This window comes from Oryctolagus cuniculus, chromosome 14, assembly GCF_051225735.1.
Source record: "Oryctolagus cuniculus isolate XC-2025 breed Fujian yellow rabbit chromosome 14, ASM5122573v1, whole genome shotgun sequence".
Taxonomy (NCBI): Eukaryota; Metazoa; Chordata; class Mammalia; order Lagomorpha; family Leporidae; genus Oryctolagus; species Oryctolagus cuniculus.
The window spans coordinates 23,415,454-23,437,890 of record NC_142880.1 but is presented as its reverse complement, the minus strand read 5'-3'; the positions used below and the strand labels follow the sequence as shown (position 1 = coordinate 23,437,890).

The window sequence follows — 22,437 nt, the reverse complement described above, 5'->3', positions numbered from 1 at the left end:
AACCGATGGGCTAGCAATGTTTTATTTTGAGGTACTCAGACCTAAACACTGGTGATGTGGCAGAGACATAATTAAGCTGGACAGTTAAGAATGATTTCCTGAGAGAGCAAGCACTTGAGTTGTGAGGACTGAGAACATAAATATAAAAATGAGAGTAAAGAAAGTTCGATCTGGAGCAGTAATGTGCAAAGGGACCCGGACAAGGGACTAAGTGATTTCTCTAGATTCATGGGAATGAGCAATTAGTTTCCACATACTGGGACAGAAGCGGGCTTAGGTCAATGGAAACAATTAAGGCTGGAGAGAGAGAAGCCAAGAGACAGGTAATCCAAGGTATTCCGGGGTCCATTGTGCCTAACCAAGAAGGTTGAACCTAATTTTCCAAGTAGTCTGGGGAACAGTTAAGTAGAGGAATGACATGATCAAATTAGCATTTCAAGATTTTGAGGTAACACGTGAATGGGATAGGGGTGTAAAAAGGTCAAATATCCTTTATCCGAAGTGCTTGATGCCAGAAATATTTTTGATTCTGAATGATTTTGTATCTTAGAAAATGTTCATGTAAATAATGAAATATCTTGGGAATGTGGCACAAGTCTAAACATGAAATGTACACATAATTGGACATAATCTTATATAATGTTTTAAAGGTTTTTGAGTTTTGAATTCAGATCACTACATGAGATCAGGTGTGAGGTACTTCCACTTGTGGAATCATGTTACGGCTCTAAATGTTTCACATCTTGGAGCATTTCAGTTTTAGATTGTGGCATTGGAGATACTTGATCTGTAATATTGAAAACAGTCTGAGTGTGGAGATAGTGAGCAGTAAGATAACATAGTGACAGCTAGGGTGGCAGTGGAAAGCAAGTGAACATCTAGAAGATAGCAATGATATGAATTTTATAATAAATGGAAAGTGCAAATGGTAGTTAATGTGAATATGCCACTTTCTAACATGTGTATTGTAGGAGGACAGAAAATGAATCTGGAGGAATACAAACTGATTCTCATCAGTTTCTATTAGGTTAACTGAATACATTTTTCTACAGAAAAATGTTTAATTGTCATGAGCAAGTTGTTGAAGCAACAAGACAGCATCCCTGTCTTCCACTCAAAATCCAGTATTTTCTTTGAGTTTTTCAGCTGGAAATAACATTGTTCCACATTTGGGAGGGTTTTGGGTGTACTCATGTATTTACTCTGAAAAATGAAGATCTGCTTAGTCTGAAAAATGAAAATTTCACAACTATGGTACACTTCAAATGTTGACAGCTTCATGAAACACGGAAGTGCGAATGCTGTCTGATGTTGAAAAAGGTATAAGACATTCTTCCCAGTATATGTTAGGAAAACACTTTAAAACAATTAGAGAAAGTCACAATAAGAAACCCACCAAGCTCAACTTTATCATGTTAATCTCCAATATGGTCTATGGGCCATAATGTGGAAATCCTTTATTTCACTTATTGTGCATCCAAAAATATGGCAAAATATTCTGAAGACAGATGAACTCTTCTGTCAAAGAAGGTAACAACTGAATTTAAAACATTTAAATAAGGTTTTCAAGCCCTACTTCCCTCGTTTAATATACATGCAACCTTAAGTGATTTAATAGCTTCTTTAAGCCCCAGTTTCTTCACATGAAATATGAGGAAAATAATCCTTATCTTCTATTTTATTTGTTTATAGAAACAGAATGAGAATTTTATGTAAAAAGTGTTTATTACATACACAGCACAAATTAGTTATTTAATGAATATAAATCTCCCTTGTGATGATTCAGGATGAATTTATTTGTGGTATATTCATGCTGTGACTTTTATGCAGTGAAAATGTAAATATTTACAATGAAATGGCCACTGTTGCTATGCAGGATGTACTCTCCCATGAAGTGTAGTTGAAATAATAGTCACTTGAGAATTAAGAAACCTGGATCCTACTACTGGCATTGCAGTTAAATATAGTGTGACTTTGAACGAATAATACAAGCCAGTTTGGGTTTCAGCTTCCTGATCCCCATCTGCCAAATGAGGCAGTTGAACCAGAGGACCTTGTAAATTCCTTCCTGGCTTTGAAGCACTGTGACTCTATTTTCTTAAGATTCAGTAGATGCCTTTGGAATTGTTCCTGTCAGCTTCCATTGTTGTTTGAATTTTTCTCCTTCTGGTTGCCATATTTTATGAATAAATTTCCTCCTCATGAGTAAACCCATGGAAATAATATTTTTACAGCCTCGAACCTGGCTTTTTGTTTCCTTTTGTCTACTGTTGCTTTTCCTTCTGATGAATGTAAACAACTGTTAGCACTTAAAAGCAGGATAGGAATATTGCTGCTTTGCCAAAGAAAAACAAAACCCGAATTAATGATTCACCCAATGATCGTAAATGGATTAAAAAGTCACAGGATGTACAAAGATAAAATGAAAACCCAGTAAATACAAGTACTTTTAAAAGAAAGAGAAGTTGTTTTGTATGATCATCATTTAGTATAGTTTTAGAGAAAAGACCCTGACATTTTTCTGGGAGACAGGACATTGTATTTCTCAGATCTACTTCACTGGCAGCCACCCAAATCCTTGCAACTACAGAGCACAATCTTTAAGAATTTTTGGATGTATAGCATTACGGGAAACTTTAAGAAATGTATATTAACAGTCAGTATGATATCAGATGCTAACAGTAATTTTATTATGTTGTAGAGGGAGACTCACAAGTGCTTTTTTATGTTTGAGAGTTAACCTGCCTTCTTTGATTTGGTAGAGTGTTTTTCAGTGTTACTGTGTGAATGTGCACTTGTGTGTGTATGTTGTTCCCCATCAGGTGACTACTGATACCATTTTTAAATTGGGAATAAAAAATTTAATTTAAACAGTTATTTAAAAAATCTAGAATATACAAAGGAAGAGTGTTGCTATTCTTAGAATTGGGAGAATTAGGCTTGCATTCCAGCTCTGACATTACCAACTATGGTATATACTGATTTCAGTGTGCCTCAGAATCCATGATTAGCAGCTTGATCTCAGGATGGCATGGTTGGCAGGTGGCAAATCCAAAGTGGAACAGCCAGGACTCAAACCAGCGCCCATATGGAATGCCAGCACTGCAGACGGCGGCTTTACCAGCTACGCCACAGTGCCGGCCCCAAATTTCATTTCTAAAACAGATAACTAAGGGAGTGGAGTGGCCTTTTTTGTAAGAAACTGGTTAGAACAATTTCTTTCACTGTGTTTTAATAAAGATGCATAGTAAGAGAAACATGTTATGCCATGATCAGTAATTCTTCTACCTATTGCTTCCTGTGTTGTTACTACATACACATGCACACACATGGAAGCCTGTCCCATATATTCACAATCTTAGGAACAAGGTACACTGTCCTTGTCTGTTAGAATTCACACTCTGTTTTTTTCATCCTTTCAATTTTGCTGGTAAATAACCTTCAAAATTAATCGTGGTCCACTAATTATTGTGGCTAATTGAAAAGTAATTGAGAATTTGGTGAAATAATAATTCAGAGACATATTGATAGGGGCCTCAGATCAGAAAATATCAGTGAGAATAGGGAAGTGGGAATATATTTGGGAGAGTTTTTTTTTAAGAGTAATTTTCAAGGCTTAGTCATGAGTCTGATATGGAGGATAAGAAAGTTAGGGCATCAAGGCCTTTGAGCCAAGTCAGTGTGTGACTCTATTAAAACAGAACTTGAGAACTGTCCATTTAGAATAAATATGATGCAATGAATATGATGTTGCCATGACCTAGTTTGTGATATCAGAAATCCAAAGCATTTATTTTTATAGACTCATATGATAGTTTTCTGAGTGGCTGATTGGTATCAGAATGCTTAAATCTTGTAGGCATAATACCAACTGTCTTATAGGACTCAGTATTTAATAAATCATATGTGCTAAGTTAGAAAGCATTTTTAAACCTTGGATTGCATTTTCAAAAAAAAAGAGAAAAGATATATTTTTATGAATGACAGAACAAATAGTTTTTTAAATTTTCTTGAATAAGAAAATGAAATGTCAAGGTAATGTTGCCGTGAGAAGTTTGATGGTCTGATCATTAAAAGTCAGAGAACAGAAACACATCTTTTCTAGAATCCCTGCAGTGACCCCATTGTACATAGTTTATTAACACCATGAATTGCAAAGGGAAAAATTATGATTTTTCTGCCTTAGTTTTCCAGCATGGGCTATTAAAGCATCAACCGCAATATTTCATGAAAGCTCTTTGCTTCTTTATAATGCACAACATGATTTTTAGGGATATAAATACATGCTGAATCAGTTTTTCCTTCTGTAATGCAGTTGTAACTGCTGAGCAACCGCAGGGCAATAGCGTCATTTTATTCCATGAGGAGCATGACAAGAGTGCACCGTAATCCATCTGAGAATTCTGTGGCTTCTCACTTCTTCGTCTCAAACGTCTCAATCATACATTTTTACCCAAGATAATAAATAGGGAATTTCTCAACAACTGCTGGAATTTTCGCTTCCGCCCCTTTAGAAAAATAAAAATAATCCCTCCTTTTAATTACAGAGGAAAGCTTTAGAGGGTGTACTTGATTTTAATTCTATATGCTATTTTGAGAAACATGATAATGATTCAAATGAATATTATTCTTAGGATTCATTTTTCTGAAAAAAGAAAAACACATGGCAGTTCTTAATGGCCTGTGAGAAATGGTGAAATTAACAGGTTATTTTTAAATCACTTTGATAATTCATGTAGCATGTCAACAAATTTATAACTGTTCATCAAATTTATGAAATCCAGCACATGTGAATAATGGTATGTGATATATTTTTTGTATCTATTTACTGATTTATCCAGCCTGAGTGTTGAAAATGTTTGATGGTAGAATCAGGACTTGAACTGCTTGATTTTGAATCCCTTTTGTAACAAATAGAAACTAAATGACCTTGGGCCATTCACCCATCCTCTGTGTATGCGCCTGTGCTTACTTATCCACAAAGTACATATAATGAATCATAGTCCTTACTCACTGGGTTGATATGATGGTTAAATTATGATATTTATACAGGGTGTGTGTGTGTGTGTGTGTGTGAGAGAGAGAGAGAGAGAGAGAGAGAGGAGGGAGAAGAGAACACTCAGCTTTTGACATCCATGGGAGTTCCAGGACCCCTCTACTTGCAGATGGTGTAGTATTTGCATATAACCTGTGCTCCCTGTCCCACATACTTTAAAATACCCCTAGTGTACTTATAATATCGGTACAATTTAAATGCTGTGAAAGGAATTGTTACGCAGCTGGCGCCGCGGCTCACTTGGCTAATCCTCCACCTGTGGTGCAGGTACCCCGGGTTCTAGTCCCGGTTGGGGCGCCAGATTCTGTCCCGGTTGCTCCTGTTCCAGTCCAGCTCTCTGCTGTGGCCCGGGAAGGCAATGGAGGATGTCCCAAGTCCCTGGGCCCTGCACCTGCATGGGAGACCAGGAGGAATCACCTGGCTCCTGGCTTCGGATGGGCATAGCTCCAGCTGTAGAAGCCATTTGGGGGCTGAACCAATGGAAGGAAGACCTTTCTTTCTGTCTCTCTCTCTCTCACTGTCTGACTCTGCCTGTCAAAAAAAAAAAAAAAAAAAAAAGAGAGTTGTTATGCTAGATTGTTGATGGAATTGTGGCAAGAAAAATAGTCCAGATACAATACAGATGCAGTTTTTTCTTCAAATGTTTTCTACCTTTGATTGGTTGAATCCATAGATTGATCTTTCTCTCTCAAATAATATGTGTGTATGTGTGTTTAAATATATGTATGTACATACATATACAAGTGTGTATATATGTATGTATATACTATATACTTAAAATTTATAAAAGTGGCTGACATTTTAAAAGTCCATTATAATTACTAGAAAATAAGAACAAAGCTATCCCTTTTGTAATATTTTGTTGAGGAAAACCTATTGTACATTCATTTAGTTTACTTGCCTCAATACTTTTCATATACCCTTTGAAAGAAAGTTAAATAGATAGCTGATCAAACCATAATATGGTTAACATTAATTAGTTCCATTAATTTTTGTGGCTTTTATTTATCTAATTCCTAGAAAATGTTCACCTTTAAACTGGAAGGCACTGGAGACATTAAAGAAAATTTAAATATGGTCTAAGTAACTTGTAAACTCACATCACCATGCAATCAACATATAGTGTGATACATTAAGTTAAGGCAAGCAGACATTGTGTTAGCATTATCTTAAGGAAAATGAGAAGGTATCTGATAAAACCAAAGTTAGAATGATATAATGCGGGATTTAGTACTTCGATCCTGTCTAAGGATGCTCAAGCTTAAAGGAACAAACTTGTGCTTTCTAAAGGAGACTGGGTATCTTGGAGTACCAGATTTTAAATTGCATTCATTCAAAGCCTGGTGAACCAGGGCTCTCATCAGTAGCAAATGTGGATGATTGCTTAGAGGAATATAAGATCAGAGATTGCAAAACCATTTAAATTATAATTATGGCAAAAATCTAGGCAAGATTAATTAAATTTGGACAGTAGCAATGAGAGTAAGAAGGATCATATTTGGGTGGTAAAAGGGTGTGAGGCAGAATTGTATGACCAAAATGATACAGAGAGTATCAGAGAGGGAGAGATGTTAAAAGTCTCTCAGAGTTTCTGTTTTGGAGACACAATGTTTGAAAATAAAAAGAAACAAGAAGTTTACGGAAGAGAAAAGAGAACCTACACTTTCTGCTGACATGGGGACAATGACCAAGAAATTCGGGAACTCACTGGGGCTCAGGTAAGAAGGCAGAGTTGAAGTTGAGAAGCTGCTGTATCCATACCAACAGGAGGTATGGGAGAACTTGAGCTCCCCAAGAGGCAAGGTGTGGATAGGGGAGAAGATGGTTGCTACCAAGACTCTTAAAATTGTTAGCAATTACAAATTTTTCATGATGAGTGATTAGTTGAGCACCTGTTACCTTTTTGAAACCATTGAGTATCTACTGACTGTTTTTGTTAGCTTAGGAGATCCCATAAACACCTAGAAAGGGGCTCTATTGTCTACTGCAAAAGCAAAATTGGAGCAAATATTCTCATTCTTCTCTTCCTGGTAGCAAGAGAATGGGATTCTGGCCCCAAGTTAGCCTAACTAGATGTTTCTCATCATGGCCTTACATTGAAAGAGGCACAATCAAGGAGATTGGGGTTAATGAGAGAATAGCAATGCCCTGATAGTGAGGAATATCTTAGGAATCAATGGCAGTTTAACAGGCTGTTTGGAGTTGTTATCTTTTTAGTGAATCACCCTTCTAAGTTGCACAATCACCCTAAGTTTCAGTGGATTTCTGACTTTAGGGTACAAACAGCCAGATGAGGTAACGGTAGAAACAGAATAAACACACATCACTGAAATTTAAGAAGAGAGTTCAAATGCCATGTAAAATCAGATTAAATAAGGATGATTTTAGTAATTGGTTGCTTAATGGAATAAAACTCTGACAATATAAATGTAACTATTATAAAATTCGCTGACATTGCTGCTTAATGATTTCAGCAAATGAAGGACATTTATTCACCCAAAATAATCACTGAACAGCTACTATAAGACTGCCAGGCAATAGGAATACTGTAGTGAACCAGAGAAATCAGCTCCCTGCACGAGGAGGACCTATATTCTATTATTGTTTCAGATTTTGCTACTGCTGTTTGTGACTGTATTGCCAAACACCCAGTAGCAAACAGTTAAAATGAGACCTGCTATACCTGCTATCTGGTTCATGCAGCCATTTTTGATAATCCCTGGCTCTTAGAACTTATTTTCATAAGATTCATTTATTTATTTGAAAGGCAGTTACAGAGAGAGAATGAGAATCTTCCATCAGCTTATTCACTGCCCCAAATGGTCATAATGACCAGGGCTGGACGAGGCAGAAGCCAGGAGCCTGGGACTTCATCCAGGTCTAACATATGGGTGCCCAGGCCCCAAAATTGGGCCATCTCCTACTGCTCTCCCAGGGACAATAGCAAGGAGCTGGATCAGAAGTCGAGCACCCAGGACTTGAATTAAAGTCCATATGGGATGCTGGTGTTGCAGGCAGAGTCATAAACCACTGTGCCATAATGTCAGACCCATAGATCTTATTTCTTTTTAAATTTAACTGACACATAAAATTGTTCACGTTTAACAGATATCATGTGATGTTTCAATATACTATATAATGCATACGTTATACAATGTCTGATCTGGATAAACATATCTATCTCTTCACATATTTAACATTTTCGAAAAAGATTTATTTATTTAGTTGAAAGGCAGAGTTATATATATAGAGAGAAGGATAGACAGAGAGAGAGAGAGAGAGAGGTTTTTTGATCTGCTAGTTCACTCCCCAAATGGCCACAATAGCCAGGGATTGGCCAGGGCTGGGCCGCGCCAAAGCCAAGAGCAAGAACTTCTGGGACTCCCACATGAGTGGCAGGAGCCTAAGGACTTTCCCACTCACCTTAGCAGGGATCTGGGTTAGAAGTGGCATATCTGATCTTCTAGTCGGTGCCCAAATGGGATGCTAGCACTGCAGGCAGTGATTTTACCCACTATGCCACAATGCTGGTCCCTTAACATTCCTTCACGGTGAAACCATTCAAAATCCTTTCTTCATCTTAGAGAAATGAACAGTACATTAGCCTTAACACATTTTTAACGGAGAAAATTCTATAGAAATAATTGTCTGTGTGCTGTCTTATTTTTCTCCCACTGACTACTGTTCTTCCGTTCTCTTCATGATTCTCTTTCTCTTATGATTAGTCGCACCACTTAAAATAAAATAGCTCCAGGGAGAAAGCTGATAAAGACTAAGGCTGAGCTTTTTGATTATCACTACCCTTCCTGTTTTCCCTTTTAGAAAGAGTGGTCTTGGAATAGCAAGAATTCAAGATCTCACTTTAATCGATTTCTTTATATCTGAGGAGATGTTATATTTAAATTCAGTCCACTCACTGTTTCTTCAGGGTATACATTTTTCCATGAAGTTTTTGAAAGACATGTGCAGATTTCAAAAAACTTTGCACCAAAATGACCTTAACGCTTCAAATCTGATTTTTCACAAATATTTGAAATACCCTAGTATTTGCTTTGAAGGTTTGTCAGGAGCACACACATACCTGGGAGTGACCCTCCTCATGCTGAGATGATCATTCCCCCCAACTTCCAAGACCCCCAGGAGGAGGGGTAAGGAAAGATGCCCCTCAGCCTAAGCCTCCCAGACTTTCAGACCAGGTGGGGGAACCAATGACATGACAGCAGTCACAGCCTTATCAACTTCCCATGCAACTGAACTCGTGACCAGTTTCTCTCTATTTTTCAACATGATTCTTCCTTTCCATTCTCAGGAATTCAGTGAGAAGCAATGTCTAGCAGCATGGGCTTAAACTCTCCCTCCAATACACATGTGCTGTGTAATCTTGGACAATTCACATGCAACTCATTTCCCTCACAGTTGATAATAATGTCTGTGCCATGACCTTATTGTGAGAATTATACATAGTGTTACATGTCAAGTAAACAGAGTGGCCCAGGCCACATAATAAGGGCTCAATAAAACTTCATTTTTCTTCTTGTAGTCATAATAAACAATTTCATAACCTTCTGTATCAGTTATTATATTATGAAGTTCTCACTAGATGATCTGTTTCCTGTATAACTAGGTCATATGAGGTTACCTCAGAAAGCTTGTGAAAAGAATATAATTAAAAGATAAGTTTATTTTGATGCAATAATATTTTAAAATCTGTGCATATTTTTTTCTTAATATGTGTGTAACATGAAATTTTTGAAAGCCTTTTATTTTTTTCTTTATAAATAAAATTTACTTTGTTTGTGAACTTGCAAATTATCCACTCTGCCTATGGAGTTAAATCCGTCTTGTGCAATAATCATGATATTTGCAATTTGCACCCACTAGTCACTCAAGCCACTGTATCTAGGAAGTAAAAACTATATTCCAGTCAAAATGGCTAGACCAGATGTGTTATAAATAAAGTTTGGGCTTTCTCACTTGTAGTTCAGACAACTCTTTCTATTGAAAGTGCTGTTTAATTTGCCTGCGTCCATTTTAAAAATTTGCAATCATAGTTGATTGTAAAATGAAAGAGCAACATTTCCATCAGTGTTATCTTCATTCACAGAAAGAAAATTGAATCTCAGAAATATTTTTATTTATCAGTAACACCTCAATGAAGAAAAAGAAAAAAATAAAATAAGGAGAAAGAATTAGAGTCTCAGAGAACTTAAGCTAATTGCCTGTGATCACACAGATTAGGATGGAAACTCCAGCACCAACCTGGCTATGCTAAAGAGATAAGTGGGGACAGAAATGGAGCTAAATTCCATTGTTACTTAAAATTTAAATCAAAGTTAGATGCATACTTGATGTACAATTAACATTTTTACTTGATTTAAACTCAATATGTTCAGTCACTGACATACTTCTTCCTTCCTCTTTTCTTCCCTAAAATCTAAGTCATTTCATAATATCTGTGCAATGATAGCAAAATTCGACAAATAATTCCATTTTTGTTTTGAATAGAGTATAAGATTGGCATAGCATACTGTATTTCTTAATATTCAGCTCTTTCCTTTTCTACAATGAGTTTGATTATTTTTCATTCTGTGATTTTCCTAGAAATTATATGACACTCTTCTTCCCACCCTTGCTAGTAATGTAAACAAATCTGGGTTTGCGAAAAATTTCCACTTCTGTTTCATCATTATTTTCATGATATGTGTCATTTGTATTTACTTCTGTCATGTTGAGGATTTTACAAGTTGTTCTTTTAGCAGCAAATATAAATGGGATGTGCATGTATTTGTGTGTGCAATTTTTTATATACATCCACTGTACTGAAAATGCAACTTTTCAGCATGGTTTTTCATCTTTATTTTTAATGATTCACTACATAGTGGCAAAGCATGGAAATCAACTTCTAAACTATATTTTTAATTTCATAGAACCTCTTCAATTAGTTATCTAATACTTTTGGTAACATTTTCAGAATATTTCTTTTCAATGGATATTAGATATAGATATTAGGTTTATATTTTAGATATTTAAAACCATGTTGTTTAATAAATGTCCAGGATGGAGGAATAACCGGGCTGAGTGGTCATGTATAATGTATGTGCAATAATATGCTAGTCTGAGACTAAATTCTAAGGATAAGTGATGAAGCAATCATTAGTCTGCAGGAAGAGTGGTGTGCAGGATGACTATATAGACACTTCTCTAATTCTGAAAGAAATTTTATGCATAAAGAGCGTCAGCTAAACCTCGGGTCCTAGATTCATTCTAAACCAGCTCATTTGCTTATTTTATAAACTGTGTGCCCTTTGGCATTTTACTCAGTCACTTTGATGTTACTTCCTCTTCTACAAGTAGAGATAATACTACTCCCTACTTAGCCAAAAATGGTTGATTTCAAGTCTATTTGGCTCCCATTACCTTATTCTCAAGAAAGTCGTAAAGACTAACAGGATTCATATTCCAGTTTCCCTGACAGGTTTAAGAGGCTGACCACAAAGAGGTGAGCACAAACTCATGTAAAAAAAAAAAAAAAAAAACACAAAAACAAAAAAACAAACAAACAAAAAAAACTGACAAAAACTTCACTCTCTTAGCTTTCCAATCTGGAAAGGACAGGGGCAGAGAGAACCCACAAGCTTCCTCTAGGGGCAGCAAAAACAAGGGTCCTTCACATCAATGAATCCTGGCTGCCTTGGTAATGATGGTCATGGCTGAAGGATTTCACGGCTAGTACTGGGAAAGAAAGGCACAGTTGGATTGACCAAAGGAGAAAGAAAAGTTGAAAACTATGTGTCTGGATTATGTCTGAATATTAACCAAATGTAAGGTGGGGCAAAAAAAGAAATTAGTCAGTAATTCACTGAGGATTGTTTCCTTCTCATGTAATCTATGTTATAATAACCTCCAATTATCAGAACACACTCTATTTTACCTCATTTGCTACCTCCAATAACTACTTCTGTAGCCAGCACAAATGTATAATATATCATGGAATGAGTTTAAATATGACTGAATTAATAAACATTATCTTATTTAAATTATAATGATTCTGTTAAGATTCTAAGTGGAGTGCCAGATTCTGTCCCAGTTGCCCCTCTTCCAGGCCAGCTCTCTGCTGTGGCCCGGGAGTGCAGTGGAGGATGGCCCAAGTGCTAGGGTCCTGCACCCCATGGGAGACCAGGATAAGCACCTGGCTCCTGCCATCGGATCAGTGAGGTGCGCTGGCTGTGGCGGCCATTGGAGGGTGAACCAACGGCAAAGGAAGACCTGTCTCTCTGTCTCTCTCTCTCTCTCACTGTCCACTCTGCCTGTAAAATAAATAAATAAATAAATAAATAAATAAATAAAAGATTCTATCTAAGGCAGATGTTATAATAAAATCATAAAAATAAGAGCTAGAGAAAGTGTTCTGAGTATATAGTATATAGTGTTTTTAGAATGAACTCTAAATGTCAGTTCAGCAAATGAAAGGAAGACTTCCTAGTTGCTTACACTGCTGAGCTATAATTTAGGGAAAATGAAGAGAATTTTGGAAAAAAAAAGAAAACCAAAAGATTTCTCTCTGGGGAATTCTGTGATCGTGAGTTGTTTGTTACATGAAATAAGCGTTACTTCCCTTATGAATTTTTAAATAAGAACTTCTATAGCCTTGGAATAAGTGAACATGCTTTCATTTCTGAGTATAAGAAATGTAAAAAGCCTCACATGTAATATGAGATCTTAAGAAAACGTAGATATCTAGCATGTAGGAGGAGCTAGCTGAATTCCTGCAAGTGTTTAATCAGTAATGGAGAATCTGAACAAGTACACTGAGAACCAAATAATTTACAGTAAATAGGGAGTTTGGCTAACATGTCTGATCCTGTGTATCTGTTTTCATGTTTTTGATACACCAAAAATATTTAGAGGGCAAGTATTTCATTCAGTGGCTAAGAAGCCATTTGAGATACCTACATCCCATATGTCAGAGTGCCTAGACTCAAATCTTGGTTATGGTCCCTACTCCAGCTTCTTTCTAATATGCAAGCTGAGTGACAATAGGTAACATTTCAAAGAGTTCAGTCTCTGCACCCATGTAGGAGACCTAAATGGAGTTCCCAGCTCCTGGTATCAGTCTGGCATAGGCCTGGTTATTCTAGGCATTTGAGGATCAAATAAGTGGATGGAAGATCTCTTCCACTGTCTGCCTCTGTGTGTGTGTGTGTGTGTGTGTGTGTGCATATATGTCTCTCCCTTTCAAATAAATGAATGAATAATCAAAAACCATTTGAACAAACAAGAAATTTAATTTGGCCACAGAGAGTTTAAGTCTATTAAATGTTCATGTTCACTCAGCAGTTTTGACTCACAAATACCCATCATTTAAGAAATGGCCACTCTTATATTTTATGTGATTAAGAATAACATGAGTAATCATGTAACCCTTCATAAAGGCTTGAGACACATTCTGGCTACTTTTGAATATTATAACCCTTAAGAAGATTTTCAAAAAGAGAGATGAAAATAGTGTGATTGCAAATACATTCATAATCTTGCTCAGTCAGCAGAATTGCTGCTGGTAATACTTTGAAGTTCCCAAGCCCACTAAATTGCTGGAGCACAGCACAGCTGGTTGGTTATTTTGGCTTCTTAATGCAGCTGATTATATCATTAAATATCTGACTCAACAACACAGTAATTTACTGGCCACATGTAGACATGGTATAACTCTTTCTTTCCAATGGAGTATACATATACCCTCCCAGGAAAATGACGAAACTGCACTCTTAGATCCTGCATACGTTATATTTTATGAAGTGTCTTTCTGTCTTGTTATTTTCAGTAGCCCATCATTTGCCATCCTTTGCAAAGGTCCCTTCTATCTATCTTAGATCTTAATTCTGTATATCCTTAGATCTTCCAAACTCTGCATGTGGACTCACTACTCTTTGTTTACAGCATGCTCACTTAGCATCCATTCATTGCATCAGATATCTAGGTTTGTCTTCTAAATCAACACCAATCTCCCAAAATATTGTTAGCTTGTTTTTCCTGCTTCCAAATTGGAATGTACCTGTCTTTCTAGCCTCAGCTTTAATGAATGGATATCTTCCAACCTCTTAATAAGATATGTAGAAAGTCATGTTTCAGAATCACATTTATTCAATTATAACAGTGACTTGGCCATCTTCCACTGCATTCCCAGACTATAGCAGATAATGGATTGGAAGTGGAGCTGCCAGGACTCAAACTGGCACCCATATGGAATGCCAGCACTGCAGGTGGCAGCTTTAACTGCTACACCACAGCACGGGCCCCTGGTTTTATTCTTAATCACCTTACCATAATGGAAAAGAATAAAATCTAACTTCAATTAGTGGCACATCATTGGTAGCCTATTGGTGGAAATAATAACATACTCTATCATAAAATATAGTGAAATAATTCAATATACATAAATTGAAAATATAATAATTTTAATCTATAATTTCTAAGTAATATCATGTGTCAATATTTGTGATTTTTTCTGTCCAGTAGCTCATCCTATAGAATTTGCTTAACTATGTGCAAAGAAAGATTGTTGTTGTAGTTAAATGCTATCAGAGATCTAATAAACAATAAGATTAGTAAGTAGGAATAAAAAAACAATGAACAACCCAGTATTTCTAATAGGAAAATTTATCTTTACTTTTTAATTAAAACTTAAATTTAACTTGTTTAAGAATTAATGTAGTAAAAAGCATAAAGAAAGGAAATGTTAGAAACTTTTATAAGGCAACTGTGCAATAATGTGGGAACATAAAATCTTTATTTTTTTTTCTTCTCTTGGAAATCTGGAAGAAAAGGGGAAAAGTTCTGTGTGTATTTATGTTATTCTCATGAATGTGTACATGAAATTTTTTCCAGTTAACAATTGTTTATTAAAATGCTTGCTTATTAAAAACAGTCTTGGAAGGTGAGCATTGTGGTGCAGCAGGTTAAGTCAAGACCTGGGATGCCCAAGTTCCATCTCAGAGTGTCTGGTTTGATTCTCTTCTCCACTTCCAATTCAGTTTCCTGCTAATGCATTCTGGGAGGCAGTAGTTGAAGGCTCACGTACTGGGGTCCCCACCACCCAAGTGGGAGATCTGACTGGAATCCCTGGCTTTATACTGGCCCAGATCTGGCTGTTGTAGGCAGTTAGGGAGTCAAATAGCAGATGGAAGATTTTTTACTCCCTCTCACTCTCTCGTTCTTCTCTTGCTCTGCCTTTCAAACTAATAACAATAAGCAAATATTTTTAAAAGTACAACTTTTCATTTTTCAACTAAATTGCTTGTTTTAAAACATAAAATAAATGTGCTTTTTAAGCAAAATAAAGCAAAGCAATTTTTAAGCCAACTATCCAAAAATTTATGTGACAGAATCAAAGAAGCATCACAGATTGGTTAAAGAGAAATTCAAGGTCCAAAGCTTTCTTAAAATACAAAAATGGAATCAGGGCACATGAATAAAATCAGATGCAGGCTCTTCTCAAGGTCTAGTGGCTCAAGGGGAGAGAACAGGCCACAGAATTCTGTCCTTTCCCTACAAACTTTCCTTGGTGATGCATATACTCTAGCATTTTAGCGTTTACCTAGCAAATACTACAGCATTTTAGCGTTAGGTATTTTGGGATATTTTGGTTCTGCAAAGAGCCTAAAGGACTTTCTGCATTACTTAAAATCTCCAAATGCATAATAAATGTTATCTCTTTCTTACTTTTTTTATTATTAAGATCTTTCTGAGGCAACTTTGAATTAATTCAAGGAAAATACTATACGAAATTGTACTTTCCTTCTTGTGTTAGATAACAGATAAGTCAACTTCATGGACTTATGTTATTGAAATGCTTGACAAATGGTGCAGATCTGTGTGTTACTTACTCATACAGCTACACATGGTTTATATTGCTTGGCTTCAGCATCTGGGTGAAGTTACTATGATGAATTCATTTGTTCATATTATTATTCACATTATTAAGTCATATCATGGTTTTGCGAATATCAAAGCAAAGTGTATCCTTAGACAAAAATTGAACTAAAGTTAAATGGCAACTGGAATCCTATGCTGCAAGTGTGCAATCTAATCTAAAGCAATATTATTGGCTGTGTGGTGACCTATTGGAAAATGTACTTTTACCAAGATTATCTTTCTTTTTCAACTGCTGGAAAAAAAATGTAGTAAAACATAGCAGTTCCTCATTCTTCTTTTCATGCATACCATTTATGAGTGAATGTTTCATATTTATTTTTCATTTGTCCATTAATTTTTTCCTCTTCAGGTGTAATCTAGCTCCTGTGGTGGAGTTTGCTGCAGATGTGGGAACTAAATCAGATTTTATTACCATGAATCCATCAGTTGTACAAAGAGCATTTGGAGGCTTTCGGAATGAGAGTGACAGAGAAAAATTTGTGCATAGACTTTCCATGCTGAATGACAGTGTCCTTTGGATTCCTGCTTTCATGGTCAAAGGAGGAGAGAAGCACGTGGAGTGGGTTAATGCATTAATCCTTAAGAATAAACTGAAAGTGCGGACTGCCTATCCATCATTGAGACTTATTCATGCTGTCAGAGGGTAAGTGACTGGAAAAGACCAGTCTGTCTTTGGCACAATAGAATAAATAACTAAACATTTTCCTTAGCCTGGAAGGAGCCTCCATTAAAATCTCCAAATGGTTACATGCTTCCATTATTTTGTTATTGCTACTCCATTCACAAGGTTGAGTTTTGTTTATGTACCATATTATTTTAACTCATGCTCTCCATAGGAAAAAGCAAGTTGTTGAACTTAGCAATTACTTGCATCTGATCATGAAAAAAAAAAACTACTGATTTTTATAATATTCTGTGCTAAAGAAAATTAGAATTCATAGTAAAATTGATGAGTTTTGGTTAAGAAAACTCCAACAGAAGTGCTAAATGGCTAGTGGGCAATATTGTGGAAGCATAAATGTTAGATGTATTTAAGGAGCAATTAAGTCCCATCTGTAGCTAAGAAACTTACAAGTAAGAGAGAGGGCTGGCTGAGATAATATGCCTTAATGCTACCTCCCTCAAAGTCACAGATGCTGTTTTTATGAATTAACATTTCTCTTTTATTACTACAAGCTCAGGGGGAAAAATGTTAAGAAGTAAACTCTCAAAAGTGGCAAATGACCAAATGGCAACATTCAGTCATGTACAAAAGAAGATGTGTAGATTAGTTAACCAACAGATAAGCAGTTATGTGTGTATATTGAATGCAGACTGAGTGACAAATACTGTAGTATGAAAACGAGGAAGAGTTCACTGCTGCTACCTTTAGGCTACGTGTAAGCTCTGTAGTGGAGACAGAGGCATACACAATTCGCTAGTGGCATACAAGAGCAGGAGTATATAATTTGTCCCTCAGACTCACAAATAGGGCAAATGGATTTAACATTTAAACTGGATTTTAGAGGCAGCACAGCAATTACCAAGAAAGAAAAGAAAGAGGAGAGAGAGAAATGAAAGGTTGGGTGGAGGAAGGGAACCCAATACAAGGAAATGTTATTGTATCACTACAGGGAGTTCAGGCAGGAAATGTTTAAGGAAACAGTAAATGTAAGGGATAATGGAGTCCATGTGGAGCTTTGGAATTAAGTTGAAAATGTACTTTGAGATATGGTAGAGAAGGGAAATGACTTTATCTTGTATGAAGCATAATCAGATGTCCAGATTTTGAAGGGTGAATCTTGTGATGGAAGACTTTTCTGACAGACAAAGTGGTAGAAGCACAGAGGTCAATTCATATTTTGATTAATTTACCCAGAAGATGATAAAGATGTAGGACAGAAGCAGTGGACTTAATGAAGAAGGGCAAGTTCAGGACACACATTAAATATATTGGGTACAAGTTCTAAAAGGAAAAGGTTTCAAGTCCAGGGCTAAGATCAGCTTGTTTCATAAACTGGGTCCGGGCTGAGATTTCGTTGTCGAGATACTTTTTTTTAAAGGAGTTATCATTTCCTGTTTAAATCTCTGGAGAGTTTCTTGTATTATTTTATTCTGCAGCAGTTAAATTGTATTCTTTCAACGCTCATTCTCCAGGTGTCTGACAGAAAGCTTTGATAAAATAAGATAAAACACATGCATTTGGAGGATGAATAAATAACCTACTTTTTTTTTAAGTTAAAAGTATTCCTGGTAATTGTAATTTGATTCTGAGGAAGTGACACATACTTAACAAAGGTGACTTTACAAGCCACTGTATTAAGTTACACCATTTCTTTCACAAAGCAATGCTCAGTAGCATCTGATTCCTATACAAACTTAAATGATATCACTTTCTTTATCTTAAACACACATTACAACACACACACATGCTACAGTGAAAACTGATTAAGATTCACAAACTGAAGTAAGGACTTTCCAACTATGGCAAACTACTGATAATTTTTAAGATTTCTCTGAATTAGGAATTTTGTTCCCTAGATTCTAGTTTGTATTTCTCAAGTCAATGTCAAAATCAAATCACGAATTAAGAGATATAGTTGAAATAGCACATTTCCCGTAAGTTAGAATCTAGGTAGAATTATATGTGATTATGAACAGGAACTTCATACAGGCTTTTATGTATTTTTAAACATAAGAATTGAAGATGCTTAGTCACTTATCAATATTTCTTTTTATGTCTTAATCACATTTCTTCCATAACTATCACAGATATAAACTACTTCTCTCATTCCTAAGAATTTTCTGAAGCCTAACAAGGCCAACCTGCTGACCACTGGTGAATGCTGATGTGCTTTCTTGTGCTTCCTGAACTGTAGCTGTTTTTGACCAAACTCATTTTGAGTTCTCCAGAAATAACCCACTTGACCGCTTTCCTGTTCACACATCTATTTGTCCCCCTTTAAAATGTCAACGGATTGAGTTCAAAACTATAGCCAAGGAGGAAAGAGTAGCTCCAGAATGACTGGTCACCATTCCACTCAGATGGGAGTATTTACATGTGATGTGTTTGGAAAGTTATTTCATTTATGGAGTTATTGAAACTAGTACATTAATGCATGCAGCATAGCATTTCAACATGATGTGTGTCCTCTACAAAGCTCCTGGAACTCTGAAAGAAAATCAGGAAGTGTAAACACTAATGAAACAAAGATTTATGTGAAATGAAAGCAAGGGCAAACTCCCCAAAGACATGTTCTTTAAATGTATGCTTTACGTCTGCTTTGATTTACCTCTCTGAAACGCTGTGGTTATAGAGTTCAGCAAAATTGTTTAGAGAATTTCCCATCCTCTATTGATTACTGGAGCTTGTGGACTTTCATGAAAGGTTAGAGGGCCCAGGACACACATTTTAAGGTGGACATAATCACAATGTTAAAATTTAAAGATGCTTCCAAGTACTGTAACTACAAATAGAAAATTTAAGTGATTTATAAATCAAGGTTTCAGAATACAAGGAGGATAAGGTCATTTAGAAAGTTTTCATTTGGTCAGACTTCATCATTTAGGATCTTTCAAGTCTGAAAATTATGAAGCCTTACTAACTTTAAATAACCAGTTAATTTTAGAGTTTCTTAGTGCTCCAAAAATTAAACCATCAGTTAGAAAATTCAAAGACGCTTCTTACATTATGTTTTAATGGATGATCATTCTTCAGTAGCCATATTAAGCCAAGCAGGAGGGGAAAATGCATAGCTAGATTTATAATTTAAAAGCAATCTTGCAAAATACTTAAAGAGTAATAGAAGGGGGCAAATAAAATATACAAGTTTAAGAGAATGCATTCAACTGAGGTGGGATTCCAGCCTTTTTATTGGTATTTCTTCAGAAGCTTCTCAAGGTCAACATTTTAAAATCATTTTTGCTATTTTTTTTTGTCAAAAATGAAACATATGCGATTTTGTGAATGAAGAGAGAATTTTGAAACTTTGGAATTACTTAAAATATGACTGTATGATGCAAAATAATGGTTATTTATATTATAATAGAATTGTCAGTGTACACTTAAATACACTTAGGAAAAAATCTGTTTTATATAAAATATAGTTTTATGAAATATTTTAAATTATTATCCAAAAAATATATCAAAATATTCTTATATTTAGAATTAGGGTAGATGATATTTTTAGAAGTATTTTGATTTACAATTAACCACATGATTTTTTTTTCTTTTTTTGTGGGATAATCTTAACATGATTAGAAAGAAAAATCATGCATTGCACATAATGGATCCTCCATTTCACTACCAAAATTCCATTGGTGATTTCTTGTGATTTCCTCTAGGAAATAGATTACATAGAGCAATATAGATAAGTATATTTTAAAATTATGTTTCTATTCATACACTTAAATATGAAATTATATTAATACTGTACTAGTAGACTCAAATATTCTATTCTACACTTGTTATTTTTTATCAACATTTATTATAAGTCATTCTTTTTTTTTAATTTTTATTTGACAGGTAGAGTTAGACAGTGAGAGAGAGAGAGACAGAGAGAAAGGTCTTCCTTTGTTCCGTTGGTTCACCCCACAATGGCCGTTGCGGCCGGCGCACTGTGCTGGAGCCAGGTGCTTCTCGTGGTCTCCCATGCAGGTGCAGGGCCCAAGGACTTGGGCCATCCTCCACTGCACTCCTGGGCCATAGCAGAGAGCTGGACAGGAAGAGGAGTAACCGGGACAGAATCCGGCGCCCTGACCAGGACTAGAACTAGGTGTGCCGGCGCCACAGGCAGAGGATTAGCCTATTGAGCTGCAGCACCAGCCAAGTCATTCATTTTTAATCAGAAAGTATACCCACTGTATACTTTTCTATCATTTATTTAATCAATTTTGTCTGATGGATTTTTTTAATTTTTTCAATGTAGTATGATTTTATTTTGTAGTTAACATATTTTAAATGGCAAATAAAATGATAATTGGAGGAGAGGAAGTAAATGTACAATTCTGGTTTATTAAATTTATTTTATATACTAATAGTATTGTTCTATGACTTGAATAAGGATATGGATTCTGATTTAATGCAGATGATAAATTTCCATAGTCATGGATTGTTGGTTTTGACAGGGTGGAAGGTTGATGTAATAATTATAGTGTTTAGGAATTAGTCCTAGTGGAAGGTCTTTGGGTTGCTGAGAATGTGTCATCAAAAGGTAGTTTTTGAAAGGATTGGTTGTAAAACCCTGAGTTGGGCACTGTTGCTCTCTCTGCTACTTGGCTGATTATGAGATCTTCCTGTCTACATTGGGCCTGCCTGATCTTGAACTATGAACTTTGAAAACCTTGATCAAAAATAAACCTCCTCTCTCCCCAGGTAGCTTGTCTTATGTACTTAGTTATATTGATTTGTATAGTTTAAAATATAAAACTAGTATATTCTTACTATAGTAATTCTAAATAAATAAGGATAGTCAACATCCTCAAGAATATCTTCTAAGAATATCCTCCTAAATAAGCTCATTTAACTTTTGATCATCAGAGTTGAAATAGAGTACTAAAATAATTATTCTTTAAAGTTATTTCTCTTGAAATTTGAATATTCTTCATATGGTTCAAGATTATAATTAAGTTAACCTACTTCCAGGTAAATATTTCTTTTTGATGGTGAAATATATATATATATATATATATATACATATATACAAAAAATGAACATACTCATCCACTCCTATATATATGGGTAAATATTATATAATTAGTATATGGATTCATATGTGTGTTATTGAGTTTGTTCTTTTTTATACTTCTGCAGTTGTGAAGCTTTTAAAATATATACTTCTCTTTCATTAAAAGTAAATTTGGGAAGCCTATTACTTGAGTAGAGTTTAATTGTTTTGTGTATATACATAAAATGGTATACATACGTACATAAACACATATATGAGACTTCAAAAGATTTGTGGAAAATGGAATTAAAATGTAAAAATTTTAAAACTTAACTTTATTCCTTAACATCAGCTCCATTAAGGTGAAGACACTTTTGTAAACAATGATACCAGACATTTAATCCATCCTTAAAAATCAGGGCTCTTGGAGATTTAACCATGTTGATGTAGGTTTTTTAATACTGCTAACTGAAGAAAATGAGTGCCACTTAAACAGTTTTTAAGATTCTGAAGTAGACACATCAGGACTTTAAGGTTGCTGCCTAATGATTTCTCATCAAAAATCTGACAGAATTGTCCTTTGTGTGATGAGAGGAGTGAGCATTGTTATGGCGTAGAAGGACTCTCTGGGCAAGCTTTCCTGGGCATTGTTCTTCCTACAGATCTAACTTTCTCAAATACTCCAGATATACCAATATTGTCAGTCTTTGGCCTTCCAAAAAGTCCTTGAACTTTCCAAAACACTGTTGACTTGATCTTTACTCTTGATGCATGCATGCCCTTTATCTTTGAGTGGATCATTTC

At 35.5% G+C, this 22,437-nt stretch overlaps 1 protein-coding gene across 3 annotated transcripts in view; it reads left to right on the top strand.

Annotated features, from left to right (window-relative positions):
- ST8SIA4 (ST8 alpha-N-acetyl-neuraminide alpha-2,8-sialyltransferase 4) overlaps nucleotides 1-22,437 on the top strand; it is a 100,667-nt gene that overhangs the window by 30,372 nt on the left and 47,858 nt on the right. For all 3 annotated transcript variants that reach the window (XM_002713936.6, XM_089313065.1, XM_070056885.2), the window contains one exon: nucleotides 16,338-16,631. In XM_002713936.6, coding sequence (XP_002713982.3) covers nucleotides 16,338-16,631 — 294 coding nt within the window. The remainder of the gene's footprint in view (nucleotides 1-16,337; nucleotides 16,632-22,437) is intronic.